General features: G+C 41.8%; 1 protein-coding gene across 1 annotated transcript in view; it reads right to left on the bottom strand.

Annotated features, from left to right (window-relative positions):
• LOC122573715 overlaps window positions 1-17,250 on the bottom strand; it is a 36,990-nt gene extending 19,740 nt beyond the window's left edge. The window contains exons 1-3 of the mRNA XM_043740476.1: window positions 17,160-17,250; window positions 16,272-16,332; window positions 11,065-11,390 (exon numbers count right to left, since the gene is read on the bottom strand). Coding sequence (XP_043596411.1) covers window positions 11,065-11,390; window positions 16,272-16,332; window positions 17,160-17,250 — 478 coding nt within the window. The remainder of the gene's footprint in view (window positions 1-11,064; window positions 11,391-16,271; window positions 16,333-17,159) is intronic.
• Between the last annotated feature and the right edge of the window lie 2,124 nt (window positions 17,251-19,374).

Below are 19,374 nucleotides of genomic sequence, written 5' to 3'. Positions count from 1 at the left end.
CATAGAAATCGATCATGCGGTATCAGAAATTCGATTAAAAGTCGATCGACGAGGAAATTGGTTTTATAATATGGAAGCGTTAAACAGCTAAATATCGAGGATATAGGGTAATATACGGCAGTTTATGGAAATATCGTAGATGCTTATCATAGCAAACTTTCATGCGTACAGCGTGTACATTATACACGCAACATTTAGGAATTTCATTGATACTGTAACGAGACAAGACTGTCATGGTCATGTTGGGAAAATTTGAAACCAATCTGAAGGTATGTGCGCAAGTTACTAAATATGTATTTCCTACAAACGTGTATTTAGTAAAAAATTAGTATACAGCATGAACACTCATCTTAAACATATAATGATCGATAGAGATGGTTTCACTGGGTGTTGAAATTTATGAACATAAATAGCAATTTATTGTTTAGATACTTTTCTTATCTGCGAGATATCTTAACATTTTCAAATTGGTTTCAAACTTTACCAATATAACCATGACAGTCTTATCTCATTACAGTACCAACGAAATTCTAACACGTTTTGTATTCCATGCATAATATCGGGTTATTCGAAATATTCATAGCGTTTCGATCTTAGATTTCTATCGAACAATATATAATTCCAACTAAATTTTTCTTAATTATCGCTAATCAAACTTTATCAAATTTTCCAAACAATCTAGTATGCCTATCCATAAAAGGTGTTTACTAAAGGCAGGAATACTTTCGTGAGTCACTGTAATTGAATTGTTTCTAAAGAATCGATGGAAATGAAGAGAAAAAGAGATTAACGCGAAAGCACAGATGCTTTTCCCATCGAAGACGTAGAATTAGAGATGTTCGCGAAGCGGGAGGTTCTCTGGCTGTCGGCAGAAGGAGAGAGCAAACACGCAGCTATCGCCGGCTCACGAGAAATGGAATGTGGACACCATATGGCCGAGATCTTCGCCCAACCACCCACTCGCCATCGCCGTCGTCGTTGTCGTCGTCATCGTCGTTGTCGTCGTCATCGTCGTTGTCGTCGTCATCGTTGTCGTGCCACGATTCTCTCACCCGCGACACGTTACGCGCGCATCTACATCTCCAAGTCAACTCCGAGAAAAGTTCGTTAGCGATTCCAGCGTAATTGCACGGTTCGCGGAATGGAAATTTATAGCCGGTATTACCACATTCGCGTTACGTGAAATCACTCGACAGTTGGGAATTCTGGTTGTGCGTCTGTTTGCGGACTCGCGTCTTCGACCACCATTTTATACCGCCTCGCTCGTTCGCCGACTGCTTGCCGATGTTCCCTTCGATTTTCTGTCTCGTTTCGATTGTTTGATAAGTGATTTGATTGCAAATATTGTCATCAGAAAACTCTGATCTGATTGATAATTATGAGATTTTTTATTGTACATGGAAGACTCTTCTTGCCGCAAAGATCGGTAAGATCGGTTACAATGTTTGAAAATTTCGGCGATTTTCAAAGAGAACTTTTGGATAAGTTTTCATTAAGAAGTCAGTCTCGACCCTTTAAGAATCGAGTGTTTTTTAAACTGAGAGATAAATTCTCTTTCTATCGATTTATTAATGACAAGAACATACATTTCATAGCGTCTTTATAAAGAAAATGCAACGAGCCAATGTTAGTTAGCTTATAACTTGTTTAAATGCAATATCGCGTGCAGGCAGGCTGAAAGGGTTAACAACGTCCTAACAACGTCCCTTAAGAAGAGTCAAACAATGAATATCAACGGCTGGTCGAACGAAACACGATATTAATAACGGAAAGAAAATATGACGAACGTTTGTGCGCGTGAAAAATGCCAGGAAGACGCTAAATATTTTTCGATGAAAACGACTAGCTGATTACCCAACAGGGTGAAAGAAAAATCCGGATATCAAATACGCAGTTACGTACATACGTAAGTTTACATATTCACGCATATATTGTATATACGTATATAAATACAAGCCCACATAGTGGCGACCCACACTCCACCACATGTCGTGAAACTGCCGACTCTCGTGTATGTTGAAAAACTATTTTCGACGCAAGCATTGTGTATACGCGCGGACTCCTGACTCCGCCGGAAACCTCTGTTTTACGTATGTAAACATATTGCCGCGGCCTACATGCGTCTCTCGATATTTATCCAACCGGCAGGAATTCCTCTCGTTAAGGGAGCCAGCGCTCGGCTGCATCGCGGATCTTGTTATCGTTTCTGTCAAATACCGAAGCGTTTGTTACGCAAAATCGTAAGTAACATCGCTCTTGCTTCGACGAATCTCGTTGCTCGAGTCCTCGAAATCTTTCATGTCCAAACGATGAAAACTTTGAATTGCGCGAAACTACCGTGTCTCATCGATGAACTTCAGCTATTTGAGCAAAATCATATTTTTATAAATATAACTAGGAACTTGGGTACAATATCGTTTTAATTATTAGATATTAGAAATGGCGATGCGCTTTGTGAATTTTATAGATTATGTTAGACATATGAATTGTATGCATCTTTGCAGCTTTGAGTTTTCCATAAACATTCGCGAACAAGATGTAATTCATCAGTTAATAATATAATTAAAATTACAAATTGCAAGGTTCAGCTTGCAGATTCCTTACTTAAAATTCTATAGATAGTTTATAATTTATAAAATTTAATCTTCTTCGTTATTATATATTACGCTGATAACTTATAACTTATAATTTGATTGGCGAAATTTCGCTAAATGATATTCAGAAACAGAATATCTATGCTGCGTTACTTCCAACGAACTGTACTATCAAATACTCTAGCGAGATTCCATACGATTTCCACAACGCAAATAGCAAATTGCTATTCCGAACGAGCCAAAGAAAATATAGAAACAAGGTAGCAGAGGAATCGAACAAGGTTCACGATCGTTTCGATTACGTGGACCCATGTATCTAGGATGACAGCCAGCGCTGGCTTACTGTGACTGGATTATCGATAGCAGATTAATATCGAATCGAATGTTTTCCCGACCGGTGTGGAGATTATTCGTGTCACGGTGATGTCCACGTAGTCGACGAAGCTACCTAGGGAACGGTGCACGGCACGAGAAAGATCAGAGGAAAAAAAAAGCAAAGGCAGTGGTTCAACAATGTTGGTGTTGTTCCCTGTTCTGCAACATCATTCCTCATCCAGTATATATCAACGTCGATCTTGTTGGCATCGCATTCTGAATGAAACCACGTTCGAACGAACGTACGTACGAACGGATCGGTGGACGGACAGATGGACGTTCTCGTGAGGGTCAACGTTTCCTTCCTTTCAAGGACGGCCGAAGAGAAAAGTCAAAGAACAGTCGGGCGTAGGAGCGAGACCTAGCCACATAAAACGGTGAAAGGGAGAGACGCGGATGAAAAGAGATAGGGAGAGGCAGAGGGAAAGAGAGAGAGAAAGGATGGCCATTTATTTCGGGAGGATGAATTTTCAAGCAACTAATAATAGCTCGTAAAGTGAAATAGATTGCCCTAAATATTTTGCGATGTCCAGTTTTAGAAACCGGCCATGCTTGAATCTGCCGCGTTAGAATTTTATAGGCATTCGAGATGAACACTTGTTGCTCCGTCGAAGTAAAATTTCTATCCGGCGTTCTTTAATATTCGTTGAAATATTTCAAGTTCCCTGTGTCTTTTACCTTTCAAGTGAAGTTATATTATACAGGCTGTTAAAAAATACTGATTACGTGTGTTAAACTGTACGAAGAAGAACAAAGATGATACAAAGTTTTCTGTGATCATTTTATTGAACCGAAATCTCGTCAAGCATGTAACTGAAGATTACATTAAATTGTCAGCAGTGCTATGAATTTTTCGAACAATCTATTTACCTATTTATCCTTCCTATCCTTCTCATCATTAGTCAAATCACTCGACATCAAGTCGTATCGAATAGAGTAATAATTGAAACGAAGCTTACGGAAATACGATAATTCTCGTGTTTATCTAATTGAACATAGTTGCAAAGAAAGAACATACAAAGTAGTATCAAAAGATTGATATAGGAAGATTTTTTCATTTTCCTTGTCTTAACGTTTAATTTACGTGTAAGTTCGAGAATGAAGAGAAAAGAAAAGAAATACGGGTAAACTGAAATGCTTGCTTCTTAATTCTAACTCGACAGCGTATCTCGACTCCGGCTTGTACACGGCTGTCATAATGGTCTGCCGTATGTATCGTGCTAATTCGTAAAAACGTCTTCGAGATAAGGGCACACGATAGAGCAACGCGACCATTTGGATCAGACCGATGGAGAGGAGTGCAGACCACGGAAAAACTCTTTCGAAACTTGGACTTCTTCCTAGATGTTTGAAGTCCGAGATACGAATGCGAGGATTATCGTCAATCTGATCGAACAATAATGAAACACGTATCGTATAAAACTTGTTTATATATTTATGACAAGCGAATAGAAATCTAAGGATAAGAAAATTTACCGAATGTACGTAATATAACAAAATAAAATAACAATAATGATTTTTACATAAAATATTTAATAACGAAAATGAAATCTAAATAAAGATCTGTTTCAATCATAATAATGGAATTTGGATATTTGCTTCGGATATTTTACATACTTCTACATATCATCTGTATTTTGTACACACTTGCATCTTTCCAATTCCACGAATTAAATGCAATTAAATACAAATAGAATATCTAAACAGAGATTTTTTATCGTTAATTAGCAATTAATAAACCACAAAAATGAATAAATAAATGTAGTCTAATAATTGAAAATTGGAGGGGTAGTAACGTGGTTACCACGATACAGGCTCCTATTACATTATCCGCAAACTTTATATTTACTCGATGGATTTACTTAATGAATTTTAAACACCTATACCAGGGAAGGATCGTAATGCAGCGTGGCAATCACGCCCTAACTTAACAAGCTTACGCATACACGCATATTTATACGATACACGCAGGGAATGCGAATAATATTCGTACGAAGTAGAAATCGGTAACGTAGGTAGAAATTGACGAGCTGTAAATGTTATTTTATGGTGGTATTATGTAACCGATCATTTATGGTCGGTTTATGCGCGTATAATTCGTAGCCGCAATAAAAGGCCATGCATCCGTGTATCATAACGTTGGCCCCGTGACAGTGACAATAAATTAATTCGCCGAGAGGCCAATTCGTTGAACCCTGAACCGAATCGAATACTCTAGTCGCCAATTAAGCAGCCTGCCTCGTATCTTCGTCCCTGCGACTTCCGGTCAATCTCCGTGAGCTGATCGCGACACACGATACCTTCGTGGCAATAAACTACATCAGTCCTCCCCCTTGAATCCACTGCGGCTAGTATAATTTTCGATACACCGACGGAGAAAGCAGGAGACTTTCAACTTCACCCACAACGAATACGATGGGAACGTTGTTCTGAATATCAGTTTAGGCATTATTTTACTACAATAAGCCATTATTTATACAATTGGGCATTATTTGCTACAATACACGAAGAATCACACGGAGGTGGTTAATATAACGAGATCAATTGTTACTATTTACAAAGCTATTACCAAAGGAAATTATGCATGAAATTGCACCCTAGTGCGCTTTTTAATCTTCCACAATCGGTCGTTGTTTTGGTAATTTCAGAAACGTCGAGTCCAAGCGTACCGAAGCATACTGAATCAGCTGAGATAACAATGTCATTGCAACTTCATTCAACTAAACACATATTTCGAAGATTCATTCAGAATACTCTGCAATGCAACGAGTTTCATAAATCACCTAAATACTAGAACTACCAAATCAATCGACAACACCGGTATCAGATTTTTTATTTTTGCGATTACCAAAAACCTGCAAGTGTTCTTAACGATATCAATATTTTCTCTTATTAAGATAGAAACACGATTACACATACTTATATACTTTATATATTCTACTTTGATTTTAATTAACTATGTACAACATATTCAGGGAGGAGTCTAACTAAATTATTAAATTAAAAAAGTTAGTAGTTATGGTGTTAAAGAAGAGAAAGGACCGAATGCTCGTCGGAAGAAGCAGACATGTAGATCGGTCCGGAGAACCAGCGATCCATCGAGAAGGCCGAAAAGAGGAGCAATAAGAACAACGAACGGGGAGAAGGCGAGCGATCAGCTAGACCGGATATGACGCGACAGCACATAACGATGATCGTAGATTGCGTTCAGTGCTTGTGCAAAAGCAGGCGAGCAGGAGCGAGTTGATGAAACGGTGACGAACAGGGAGGGTAGAGTAGCAACGAGAGGGAGGGAGGGAGGGAGGGAGGGAGGAAAAGAGAGAGAGAGAAAGAGAGAGAGAGAGAGAAAAAATGCGAGGAGGAGGAAATGAAAAAGAGATGCGCGAGAGCGGGAAAGGAGATCAAAGACGGAGGAACGAGAGATAACGGGGTTGGCAAACATGAAGATAGCGGCGGTGTTCTTGTATTACGAAGAGAGGAGAGAATCTTACTTCAGCAAAGGACGTGACCCAAGCGTTCAGCGTTCCGATCGAAGAAATGCGCGCTTTCGCGAAATCGAAGTACATATAAGGAAAATTTCACCTCGCCAGATATTTTAGAAATGTATGCTTCTACATTGTAAAACGATTTATAAGAATTTTCTTGGAAAATCTCTAAACAAGGCTCTCTTTTGTCTCAGCTAGCATGTCATTTAGAATACACGCAAGTATAGACAGCATTAATCGAGAGGAGAATTGAATCAGGCTCGAACGTTTGAATCATACCCTTTGTTAAAGATTCGAGTATGACTCTAGATTGTAGACTATTGCAAAAGTAGGATAGGCCGACAGGCTTGGCGTCTCTGCATCGAAAACGTTGACTCGACCGTCAACATATTATGAATATTGCTCAATGGGATACCAACACGTATGTACATTGGAACAAAGCCTAATGAAATAAGCGCTTCGTTTAGAATCGATTTTGATTTGTTATGGTACTATATGAAAATATCATGTGCCTATTATATGGAAATACATTTGCGGAAATTTTGCAGGCGTAGTTCGCTTGGAAGTTGACGTGCCGATTCGTCACGATCGACGTCGAAACGCGTGGAATGCAAGCAACATCGTCAACGTTACGCGGAACGGTGGCTTTGAAATGGAAACTTTCACAATGCCCCCCGTCCCTCAGCCGTGTCTGGTGCAAAACACATCGACGGATCTTCTTTTTCCTGAATGTATGTATAGATGGAGTCTCGTTTTTAAAATACTTTTTCTTGTTCTTATGTAAAACCAGAAGTTGTCTATAGGATCTCAATGTCGAATTAATTTCTCATCGATCACGAAACTCCTACGTCGTACTGTCTTCGATCGATATACGAAGACGTTTTATCCGACGTCGAAAGACGAAGGATACGATCTGTGCATAATTTAAATGACTCGTTGATGAGTTTAAAGACGCACGTGCAAACGCGCGAGGACGTGCAACGCCAACCACTCCTTTTATGACTTTGTTCATATTCCTTCGATTCATTATTCCGGACACATGTCACTCAAGGACGTGGCGTCTTTGCGCGAAGACCATCAAGTGCATTTGCAAAGTGTTACCACATTTATTGCGAAGTTGCGCCACATTACATAAGAAACGGTAGCTCGAAACGCGCCTTCCACCAATCGTACGTTCTGGGTTCAAAGATACTATAGGACGTGATTAAACGTGAACGTAGTGTGTGTTACAAACACTGAAATGCGAGTGTCAAATCAAATCTTTGGTGTATACGTAACCATGTCATATACATAGTACATATTAATACATCGTTAACTAACGTATCAAGAATCAGAGAACTTGCGTTTCCATTGGCTTCATCACGAAATTGACTCGATTTTCTACCAACATTCGATTAAATTATCGTTTAGTATCAATTTCCTGGAATCTAATGGTATCTTAATCCATTAAGGTTTAACGATATATTAATGCAATATTTCACTTATAAGCTTTTTCTTAATCAATTTACATCATCGAATTCTCCAAGAATTTGTTTGATATCTCTAACATAGTTCCTAGAGATAAAGCTTCAGCTTCAATGTTTTCCGAGGACGGGGAACATTTTCGAGATATAATGAATATCTTTGTCGCGTATCTTGAACGTACTTCGAATTATTCAGCAAGCGACGCAGTGGTTCGAGAATATCGGAAAATCACGTTCTGCGTCGCGTTTTGCGTCATCGACTTCGTCTTGTCCCTTTCGAGGGAATGACGAACGCGAGCAGAATAATAAGAGAGCCCTTCGTTGGAGAACGTTGGAAACGATGGCTAAACGCCAAAAAAAATACATTTTTCACCGATCTACTCGTACATTCGTTTACCAGTTACGATTAATCACAGAGATGCAAGGCAATAATTTAGAGGCGACATTGAAAGGTGAATACGCCTGATCAATGCCTTTTTTTCTTAATATAAATCTATACAAAAAATAGTATGTGTGAACATACTCGTAAATTTATTTTCCGATAAAAAGAAAAGTTTGAAACTCTACAGACTTACAAACAGATTATTACGACACTGTACGATCTACTAGCTGTCATTCAAAAGTTCCTGAATGAGAAACCTTATCGATTCGTAACCAACTGAATGAAAACGAAACGAAAGAAGAACGAGACGAAATTAGTTTCTATATCCCTGTCGCAGATACAGCGTATTAATCTTTCTCATCGATGAGTCGAGCATAGCGCCAGACGAGTCAGCTACCTATGCGCCATGCGTGGAAATCATGGTTTCATTCATGCCAGACCGACACTACCATGTGTGTGTGCGTGTCTGTGTCTGAGTATCCGTTTACATGTATATCTGTGTCACGATGCGCGTGAGCGTGCCGATATCTTGCCTCGCAAGTCGTCGTGCAAACTGCCTCTACAAGTTGGCTTGAAAGTCTCTAGCACACACCTTTATATCTATATACTACATATTTCAAGTTCAGTAAAACTTTACAGTAAAATTACACAGATGACAGACACTTATTCATCGATTTTCCGTCATCAAACTCAAATCGATCAATACGCTTCGATTTCAACGGAGAAACTTTCGATCGAATCATGAAATCGTAAATCTAACGTTGGTTTTACTCGCGGCTGAACACTTCCAAGTAAAATTACACTACCCACTCGATGAATATCGGAGATATCTAATCTACGATCGAATATCAAATGTTACGTGTCAGATCTTATATCCCAGTGTTCTGACTAAGCCGTTCGATCGAGCCTTTCCAGATACCAAACCTAATCTCGGACACGATTCGATTCACGACTTCAATACGCTGATACGCTTCGATGATTGTTACTGTTCGCGATTATTACTGTTTCCGAATTTCTTGAAAAACTAATCATTCAACTGGAAGTGCGACTCACCGAAGATGTTTAGTAATATTCTACGCGAGATTCTTTGAGCACCCGATAAATCGGCATACGTATTTATACGCGAGAAACTTACGTGAAACGTTGACGCAGACACACGGGCGCATGCGCGCCAGGTACGTTAAACCGAGTGGCATTCATTCCTATTGCCATTCGAAGCGAATGACGCGGCTATGTGTTGGTGTGAATGCGCGGCACTGCGCATGCGCTCGTACTCCGATCGTATTCGGTTCCAACAGAGAGGAAACTAGCAATAAGACTAATTACAGTCTGCGAGTTTTCAATCGGCGCTATCTTTGATAAATCATACACGCATATATATGAACCAAATAAATTCGCTTTTTAAATTCATTCGGAGAATATAAAATAAAAATATGAAATCGTAGCTCATAGAGGTGTATAATAATCAGGAAAGAAGATAAAGGGTATTCGGTTAACATAGGTTAACGAATGCGAATCAACTTCAGTATAGATAATGCGAGATAAAGACCGATGTTTACTTGGAGTCAGATTTTTATTTTAGCATTTTACACGTGTCACTCGATGCGTCTGTCCTCCCTTTCGACATTTCACAAATTTGTCCGAAAAGGATATTGAGCCACCAGAAAATGCGATTGGAAAATCGATCGAATACCATTTACACCCAGTGCATTCATAGATAGAATAAACGAATACTTTCCATGAAAGCATATGCGACCCGCCTACGAGGTCAGCATTCCCATCGACGGGAGGAAAGCAACGAGCATACGAAGCCGAATGCTCGAGGAGGAAACACGGCTACGTAAAATGTGTCGGGCGTTACGAACGGAAAGGTGGCGGCGACTTTCTCGCAAACTTTCTACACCAGTAAATTTCATTCACTACTCGGCCCGTGCCTTCTGGCTGGCTTCTATGAAAGCGTAATGTGACTCAATCCGCGGCGAGTCACGCTCTGATCGTCGATGAAATTGCTACGAAGAAATCGTGTGACCTCGCTTGCTACCGATCGTCGATCGTATAGAAACAAGTTCATATATCAGCAAGCTATATATCGGAGCTATGAATGTTATATTTTCTAAACAAACGTGGAATAACCCTAAAAGGTGTACAGTATACCGCATATTACATAGAAACCATAAAAGTTTTGGTAGACTCGTTTGACTAGGTCTCCCTTATATTAGGTTCCACGAGTGAATCCCTAATGAGAAACAAATGAGCAACAACAGCTTACAGAGTTTCTTTAGGATCGATTCCTTTCGATTAACGATTCGTTCAGGAACGAAAAAGGTTGGGTTAAGCATGTTAACCCTACTACGATCCTCCAATATTTCTATCTCAATCTTGCTCTTATTTTAGCAAATAAAACGGATTTTTAGTGTCATCAGGAAGTGTTTAACATAGGATTGAAACAAGTAATCGCACATTTTCATATTTTACTCGAGCTTGAGATATTTTTCAACGTTAGAAAAGGTGCGCTAGAATGACTGATTCATCCCTTAAACAGATTTACGTCAGTGGTAATGTTTAGATCGAAATGAAATGGCACCTAAAATCATAGAGAAATAGGGACGAAGAAAGTATATCCAAGAGAATCGACTCGAGAGCGTGACGACTTGATTCGTTTTCTCCGATTAATAGGTTGATTAAAATTCCCGTAATAAAAATAATGATCGAATGACGGTAGAAAGTAAATTCATGTTGGATAAATATTGAAAGTTCAGACTCACCGTTTCGACTAGGGGGCCGTGGAGGCGCAGGATACTGGGGCGGCGTCAAGGGTGGCGGCTGCGGCGACACTCGCGCAGACGAGGAGGTCGTTGAGCCTTGGGAGGCGGACAGCGCCGGTACAAGCGTCGTCGTCAGTGGCGTCGTCGACGTGATAGTCGTCGTAGCCGCCGTAGGTGTCAACGGGGACGTGGTGGCGGCGATTGTGGTGGTGTGCTGCCCGATGTACCTTGAGGCGGTGCTGCTCGGGCTGTTAAACGGCCAGGGCGGGCGCCGCGGTGGCAGCACCGGGGGCGGCTCGTAGTCCAAGGTATCCACACTTTCGGCACTTCCGTTTCACCTGTATCCTTCACCGAACCGCGAAATCGTCGTTTTAGCTTTATCCTTCGCTGTAGTCTCCGTGGCACGTGTTCGAGCGCGAACTCATTAGAGGCGCAAGCCGACGACTCCCTTTATCGTCGCAATCTCTCTTTCACTATCTTCCTTTTCTTTTCTTTTTCTTTGAAATCCGCGAGCACACAACACACGGTCTGCTTTCGGAAAGCGAATGGGGAAACAAGAACGAGAAAGAAAGATGGAGCAACAGTGACTGCGCGCACTGTGAGGTTTCGAAAAAAAGATATTGTCGCGTTCTCTCTTCTTATCTGCCTCTTCTTCCTTATATTCTATCTCCTCACTTCTCTTCTTTCGCACTGGTCACGTCACAACACGTAAACACATGCTCCAGAGTACGAATACTATAAGTGTAATGGCATAGTGCAGTGAAACGTAACAGACGAACAAGAAACTCGCGTAGAGGCTACGGATTATCGGTAGATTTCCGTGGTTAAGAACGAAAGCGGTGAACACGGCACGGTGGCTCCGGCGTAAGAGCTCTGTCGAGAAAAACACAAGCACGGGAAGAGGAGATGAGAGAACCGAGTGGAGTCGAGTCGAGTCGTGGCAAGGCGAGACGAAGTGAGACGAGATGATGCGAGGTAAGGCAAGCCGAGAGGAGACGAGACGAGGCAAAGCGAGACGAGACGAGAGATGAGGTGAGGTGAGGCGAGGCGAGGCGAGGCGAGGTTACGACGACGTGGAGAGGAGAGAGCAGAGGAGAATACGAGGAGAGGAAGCCAAACCGTGACAAAGTGAGGCAAAGGGCGGAGAGTCGAACGAGTACTAAGGTGTGCTATGAGGTGAAGCGAGGTGAGGAGAGGTAGAACGAGGTGTGGTGAGGTAAGAGGAGGGAGAGGCAAGACGAGTCGAGACGAGGCGAGACAGAAGGACAAGACCGGTGAATACACTGCGGGCTCTTCTCGCGCACTGGGAACACATATACGGGCTCTCTCTCGTAGCAACGATGCGCGCTCTTCTCCGTCTCTCTTTCTTTCTTTTTCCCTTTCTCTTTCCGCTACGGGACGGCTGCTGGTCGAGCGAGAGCGAAAATCAGGGAGAGAGAAGGCACGAGAGAACGACGATTAGCGTGCGCAGCCGAGAGAGAGAGAGAGAGCGCGAGAGAAAGAGGGCCGACGACTGAATCTCGCGTAGGCCGTCTGCCAGTAAACAGGCTCCTTCATTCACTGCTTATTTTATACGGGCGGCCCCCTATGCTCCACAGAAATAGCCACTTCGCTCTGTCCTTGTCGCGCGCACATGCCACGGCCGGATATGCCTTCGCTCTTCGGTAGATCTCCTTCCTCTCTCTCTCTCTCCCCCTCGTTCCTGCCTCTCCTTTCTCTCGCACTCTCGCATTCGTGTCACGCGGCTCGCACCTCGAACAACAGTACTGCTGCTCGTCGTGGAAAAGCAACGAGTAGGACCTCCTCACCGACGTTCTCCTTCTCGCGCATCCTTCTTTCCTCTTCTTCGGAACGTTGCTTTTTCCTCCTTAAAGCGTATGTGCTTTTCCTCTTCTCTCTCTCTCTCTCTCTCTCTCACTCTCACGCGTACGTCCTCGTGCGTAAACTTCACCGAGCTGGATGCCTGCCCTTTATTCTGCCCTCCGTTATTCTTCCGTCTCCTCCTACCGGCACACGAGACACTGCCACACTCTCTGCCTCTGCCACTGCCAGCAGCACCCCGACGACGACGATGCCGACAGGTGCGTCACGATCGATCGAGTCGCCCCGTTCTACCGTAAACTGACTGACACTGTTGCCGGGAATTTGATCGTTTCGTTAAGATCCAAATGTCACTGATTTTCTCCTATTATATCTTTCTAGTTAGGAGATCTATTATACAGCATTCGATGCAGTCAGCTTAACAGGTCTCTGCATTGAAACGATGTCACCGCCAGATATCGATACAGTTTTGTTTCTTTCGTGCACACCTCCACCGTTCTGTAGTTCCAGCAATTTCCCGCGATCTATGCGAGAAAATCGATCGTGTAGATCGAATGAGTGAGATTTTTTTTTTTAGGAATCACATAAGCACGACGCAATTCTTGATACGTACACCACTGATGGTGATAAATGTAACGCGTGTGTCCGTGGTTAAGTATCAGCCAGCGTAAAGGGTTCGCTTGCGTTCACTGATTTTCTCGAATGGCAAGCCTCCGCTCGATTTCCCCACGATGGCTGGCAAACTGCGCACACACACAAACGAATGCATACACGGGGAGCCTGGGTATTCGTGGCGTACGGTCCTCCTCTCTTGCGTTAAGCAAAGAACGGGGGAGAAAGAGAGTTGGAACGAGTCGAATGGAAGGAAGAAAAAAAGAGACGAAACGACGAAACAGCCACGAGGAGTGGGAGAAGCGTGAACAAGGGAGCGGAAGAAAGACAGATGGAGAAAGAGAGAGAAACAAGGCAGGAAAAAAGGAAGGGAGGAAGAAAGACGGATAAAGTGGGTGGGAGCAACGATCGTCGTGCAAGAGAGAGAAGAAAAAGTTCAGCTGGCCTCGGCGGCCATGCCGGTGTAGATCGTGCGAGCGCAGCCCAGGCACGTACTGTCCGGCCCGCAGGCCCACCACTCAACACCTTCTCTATTTTCTCGCCTTTTCCCTCTTGCTCCCTCTCTTCTTCTTTTATTCTCTCTTTCTTCCGCACTTTTTTCGCTTTTTGCTTCGACCACCTATTCCTCCAGGCTTCGCGATCACGTACACGACACAATCTCTCCTCCTCCTTGTCGTCTTTTCTAACCTCTCTTCCTTCCAACTTTTTTCACGTTCGTTCGTATTGCCGTACCGGTCGACGATCAAATCGATCCTCGAGCCTCCGTGTATCCATCGGATCTCTTCGTTTTCCCACTTTCGACTTAAAGCGTGTAACACGTTTACAGTTCTCCCGGCGAATACGATCGCGTACGACGATCCAAATGTGATTCGAACAAACTGTAAACGATGTGTTTGTACACACTAACGACTATCGAGCGGAAAGGCGAACGAACCTCTTTTCCTGTTTCTCACGGAAAATCTTAGGCGAACAATCTCGCCGTTTGGTCTAGTTTAACGAGAAAGAGAGAAATATAATAATGCGCACGCGTACACTCGCGATTTCTCTTGCTCTTCTCTTTCCCTCTTTCCGAGTCGAGTATCACCCGTTCTTTTTTTCTCAATACCGTATATACCGTTCGTTTTCACAGCAGGAGTATAATCGTGTTTCGTTTGGAGCCGAGGCCGGCTGCGCTCAACGCTAGTGTGGCGTTGTAGACTCTCTGCTTGTTACAAACAGCGAAGCAGCGGCCTGTCTGCCTGTGGGTGGGGTGCGCGCGATGCGCATGCGCACTCAATCATACCGAAAGTTGCATATGCGCGCGTTCACTCATACGAGCGTGATCGTTTACACGTAAACGTGCATACATACGTCGCGGCAACCTCACCGCCACGAAAGCACCGTGACGCCTGCTATCCCCCCCCCTCGTTTCGCCCTGCTTCGCCCGAGTATACCGTACCCCGCGAGCCAGACGCGATACTTCATTCATGCTCGTATTGTGCGACCAGGGCTGTTTCTGTTCACCCAGGTCCCACGTACTTTTTGCCAACTTTCGTACACGTGTACCGCGTCTAATCTACGACACTCACGCTCCACTCTCTCTCCTATCTATCATGTTCATTCATTTCATATCGCTTATCAAAATCTACTTTTACGTTATTCTGTGATCGTCGCTTTTCAAAATAATTCATTAGTAAATCAAACTTAGAGATTCCTTATACACGAGCGATTAACATGGAAATAAATATAATTAAAATAAATAAATAAATATAATTAAATAAATATATTTGTAATCAACTCTGGAAGTAAAACATTCATAAGTTCGTAAACGCGATCTCTTCTCAAAGAACTGCGCTCAGGGAGGACGGTTTATTCATTGAAGGATATCGAAGCGGGAAAGGATTTCGCTCGTTTGTATTCTCTCTTCGCTCCGCGGTGCTTGAAAAATCTTCGCTCAGGTGATCGAACGTCATAAAACCGATACCGCTCTGTGTACTACGGGGCTCTCCCACATGTCGGGTATCCTCGGTTCTCTTCGGAAATGTCCGCCGACTACATCCTCTTTCGTCTTCGTCGTTCTTGTTTTACAACCCGTACGACTGTCTTCGTTCCCCATCTGTTCGTTTCACTCTATTCGTTTACACGTAAGTCGCACCGTAACTCTGTGGCTGTGCCACGTTATTTATGCGGCCGTGTGTGCGTGTTCCTCCTCCCACTCCTTGTTGTAAGGCAGACAGTGAGCATAAACCAGGCTGTCCTTGTTGCTTCCAGCTTGACTATCTCCGTTTCGCCCAGCCGGGACACCAGGCAGCGCAGCAGTTCGAGTATTAATCGGACACGCAAGTTTCGAATCACGAGCGGAATATTGTCAAGATAAATCGACCAGACTCCTGCAAATAAAATTACCATAAATACACCGGGTTGCATCACGTCGCGCTCTTTCCTCTCCCGCGGACGCCTTTCCAACCTTATCCACTGTATATACGTTCCAAATCGACGCATTTGTCCTCGCCACGGTATTCGACAATCCTTCCAGTCGTATTTGTATCGTATTTTTACTGGCGTTTCTACGTATCAATGATTGCAGTATAATATTTAATTAGACGACGAAATACGAAATATCCTGATTTCATATAACAACTTATGTACAGATTGTTAATTTGTTCTTGTCGACGAGATTTTATCACGGTATTGTCTCATAAAAATATGTTCAAAAATCAGAAGGTTAGCGCTTCCGTCAATGACTGGAATAGATTGATTAATCTGAAATATTCTGATTTGATCGGTGAACTTACATATGAGCATAAAGGAGACAAACACGATGAATACGTCTTTGTTGATTTTCTGATTTCCTCACTTTATGATCAAACAGAAGAATGTTAAATATGACATAATCAAAAATGAAATAACTTCTTAGGTACAGACATGTAAGTCTTTCAAAAATAGCTGATAAATTATGATGATAGCTGATGTTTTGTGAAAGCCAAAGATGTACGTAATTAGTAAACCAAGCAACATTTTTAAAATTTTCAGGGGAATAAGAGAACGCACGTTTAGTTCTAAAACTAAACAAAAACGCAATTTCGGTAACCTCAGATTGCTTGACAACGAATAGAATTTTAAAATTGCTTCTGTGTAAAAGATTGAAAATCTGACTTATCATGTTCTTTCCTTGTAATCCTCCTTCCAGAATCCAAACACAAGAAACGTAAAAATGTAGTCTAGTCGTTGCTGAAAAGCGATCTACTTGTCTCGTGTATATGTATGTAAAGATTGGAGTGGTTTTACGAAACGCATCGACGGTGACGACTCTTAGTACTCGGCAGTAAATACGGTGAACCGGTTTCCATGCAAAAATGCCACTGTTCTAATCTCAAATGCGCGAAGCGGGCGTATTAAACGTGTGATTGATTTACAAATCGCATTTTTTAAAAGTCTCGAAGTTTACGATCGGGAATCGAACGGAACGTAGTATCGAGACGAATAAATCCTTAGAGTCGAGGAAAAACAAGCTGACGACATTGAAGGGAACAACGAAAAGTGATCTAGAAACTCAACTGGTCAGACTCGTCTAATAATGTGGCACTAGCGTTGCTGCAAATCATGTTTTACTCGCATACATGCAAAGGAGACACCCAAGGTTTTCATGAAACGTTCGTTCATATCGTTACTCTAGAACTCACCTGATTCATTAGCAGCAGCTACACTCGCGAACTTATCGTTACAAACAACGTTGGCCGAGGACGAGTTCAAGGCTTTAATTTTCAAAAGCATTTAACATAATTGGGATGTCAAAATATGAAACATCCCTGTATTATAGTAGTTTACGAGGTGCGCGAAATCAGTATATCAAAAGAATTATCAATGTCATAAAAATGGAATTAAAATGAAAATCTTTGTGTTCGACGCTGTATCGACGCTGACAACGAGATGCAGTTAATTTAAACGAAGCAAACATAATATAATGAGGTACAAAGAAATCGTAGTTAATGAGACATAAAAGAAACAGATCTCTTATTCGCGAGGCCCTTCCGCGCTTCTTACTTCTTTACATAGTTGTTATAGATACAACACAAGTGACGAATTCATAATAGCATAATAATAGTTATAACTATATATATATAGTAATAGTAATAATATGTATGTATGTAATAGTATAATTTTTTTCATGGCGGGCGTGGTGATATGAATCGCGTGCACCACTTCCCTCTAGAGGATATCCGGTGTGGAAACGCTTCGTCCTACCTCTCCCTTCTTTACGTTCCGACCGACGAGCCCCCCTTTTCCCTCTTGCGTTCGATGATCACCTTCTCTAGCGTCGTAATAACACATCCTGGCGTACTCTCAACTGGCGAACGGAGACACGTTCGTCTCACAATTCTCGCCACCTCGTGCGCTATCTTGTTGAAAAGCTTCTGAATCTTTGACAAGTGCGAACAACACTGGGGGATGATAGGAGAGAAAACATGATTTTCTGATTTTAATGTTGCTTTATGATCGAGCAGAAGCATTTTAATATGTCACAATTGAGAACAAAAACAACATCACGTCTGTTAGGTTGAAAGATGTGATTTAAAAATAGCGGTCAGGTTGACGAAGTTTTGTGGAAGACAATGGTACAGTTACTGAGATGAACGATGTTTTAGAAATTTTGAAAAGCACAAAGAGGTATGCGCGTTTAACTACAAAACCAAAGAAGAAACAATTTTGGTTACATAGAATCGATCGACAGTATAAATATTGAATCTTAAAAATGCTTCTTTGTAAGAGATAGGAAATTTAACTCATTGCGTTCTCTTGTACAAGTGCAGATCGAAAATATAGAATCTCTTTTTTCGTGTAATATCGTTGACATATTACGGAAATTTTTTAGAAAATTCGACTAGTTCCACGTTAAAAGAGAACTACCAGTTTCCGGTGTCAACCTGATTCAGGACCGAGGACAAATTAAGAGAACAGTGTCGTTTTCGCTTAGCTGACCATTCTCTGCGCCATCGGTTTCAATGGTTGCAAGGGTTAATTGTCTAATTAAGTAAGGCACTTGCACGATGTGAAGCAAGTAGCACGCTCGAAAACAACGACGACGAAAGTTACCCTCGTTTTCGTAACTTTATTGCTTTGCTTCCTCCTCGCTACTCCACATTATCGTTTTCTCGTTTCTTGACTGTTCAGCTGTTCCGTTCCCTTCGCTAATTGTTCCCTTGTCAGCATGTAAATCCGAATGAAAAAATTTTGTCCGGAGATTTCTTCCTCCGCGAAACTATGAACTTTTATATTTATTATTGAGCTTCTTAGAGGCCAAACTTATCGACTCTACTTTTTATTAAATTCTTAGTTCCATAAAATAAACATAAATACACGATCAATATCGAGTTCTCAAGAAACAAATGCTTTACTTCCATAAGCATATATACGTCGTAATACGACGTATATATTAGTAAAGGTAAATTTTAAAAACAGTATTCGTAACACCGTCACTTTTCTGCACCTTTCAATTTACGAAGCTGGCCAATGTTACTTCTCAAAAGTGTAATTAATCTCAACTCCAACACATCTGGATCCAATGAATGCCTACTGCTTTTGTTTCTGTATTTTTCATACTTTCCTTTAGGAACTTTTTCAAACGTTCTACATATAAATTCACGGCCTACTAACATTTCTAGCAATAAACCTTTATACTTTTGAATACGAAAACTAGACTATTGTTCTTTTCTCTTCCAATAACCACGATTTAAATATTGGCGCTGCCACTTCTTACTGCGAGCGTCGCAGTTCGCCTTGTTTAACCGCAATTCGAAGAAATATTAAGACAGAAGCTTAATTCTACTGCATTAGAGTAGAAGAGAAGAAGAGAAAAGATATCAAAGTAATTGCTCGGCGAGCTACTTCCAAGTTTGT

Source organism: Bombus pyrosoma, linkage group LG12, assembly GCF_014825855.1.
Source record: "Bombus pyrosoma isolate SC7728 linkage group LG12, ASM1482585v1, whole genome shotgun sequence".
In the NCBI taxonomy this organism is placed as follows: Eukaryota; Metazoa; Arthropoda; class Insecta; order Hymenoptera; family Apidae; genus Bombus; species Bombus pyrosoma.
Note: the sequence above shows the minus strand (reverse complement) of the source record. Positions and strands in the feature narration are given on the sequence as shown.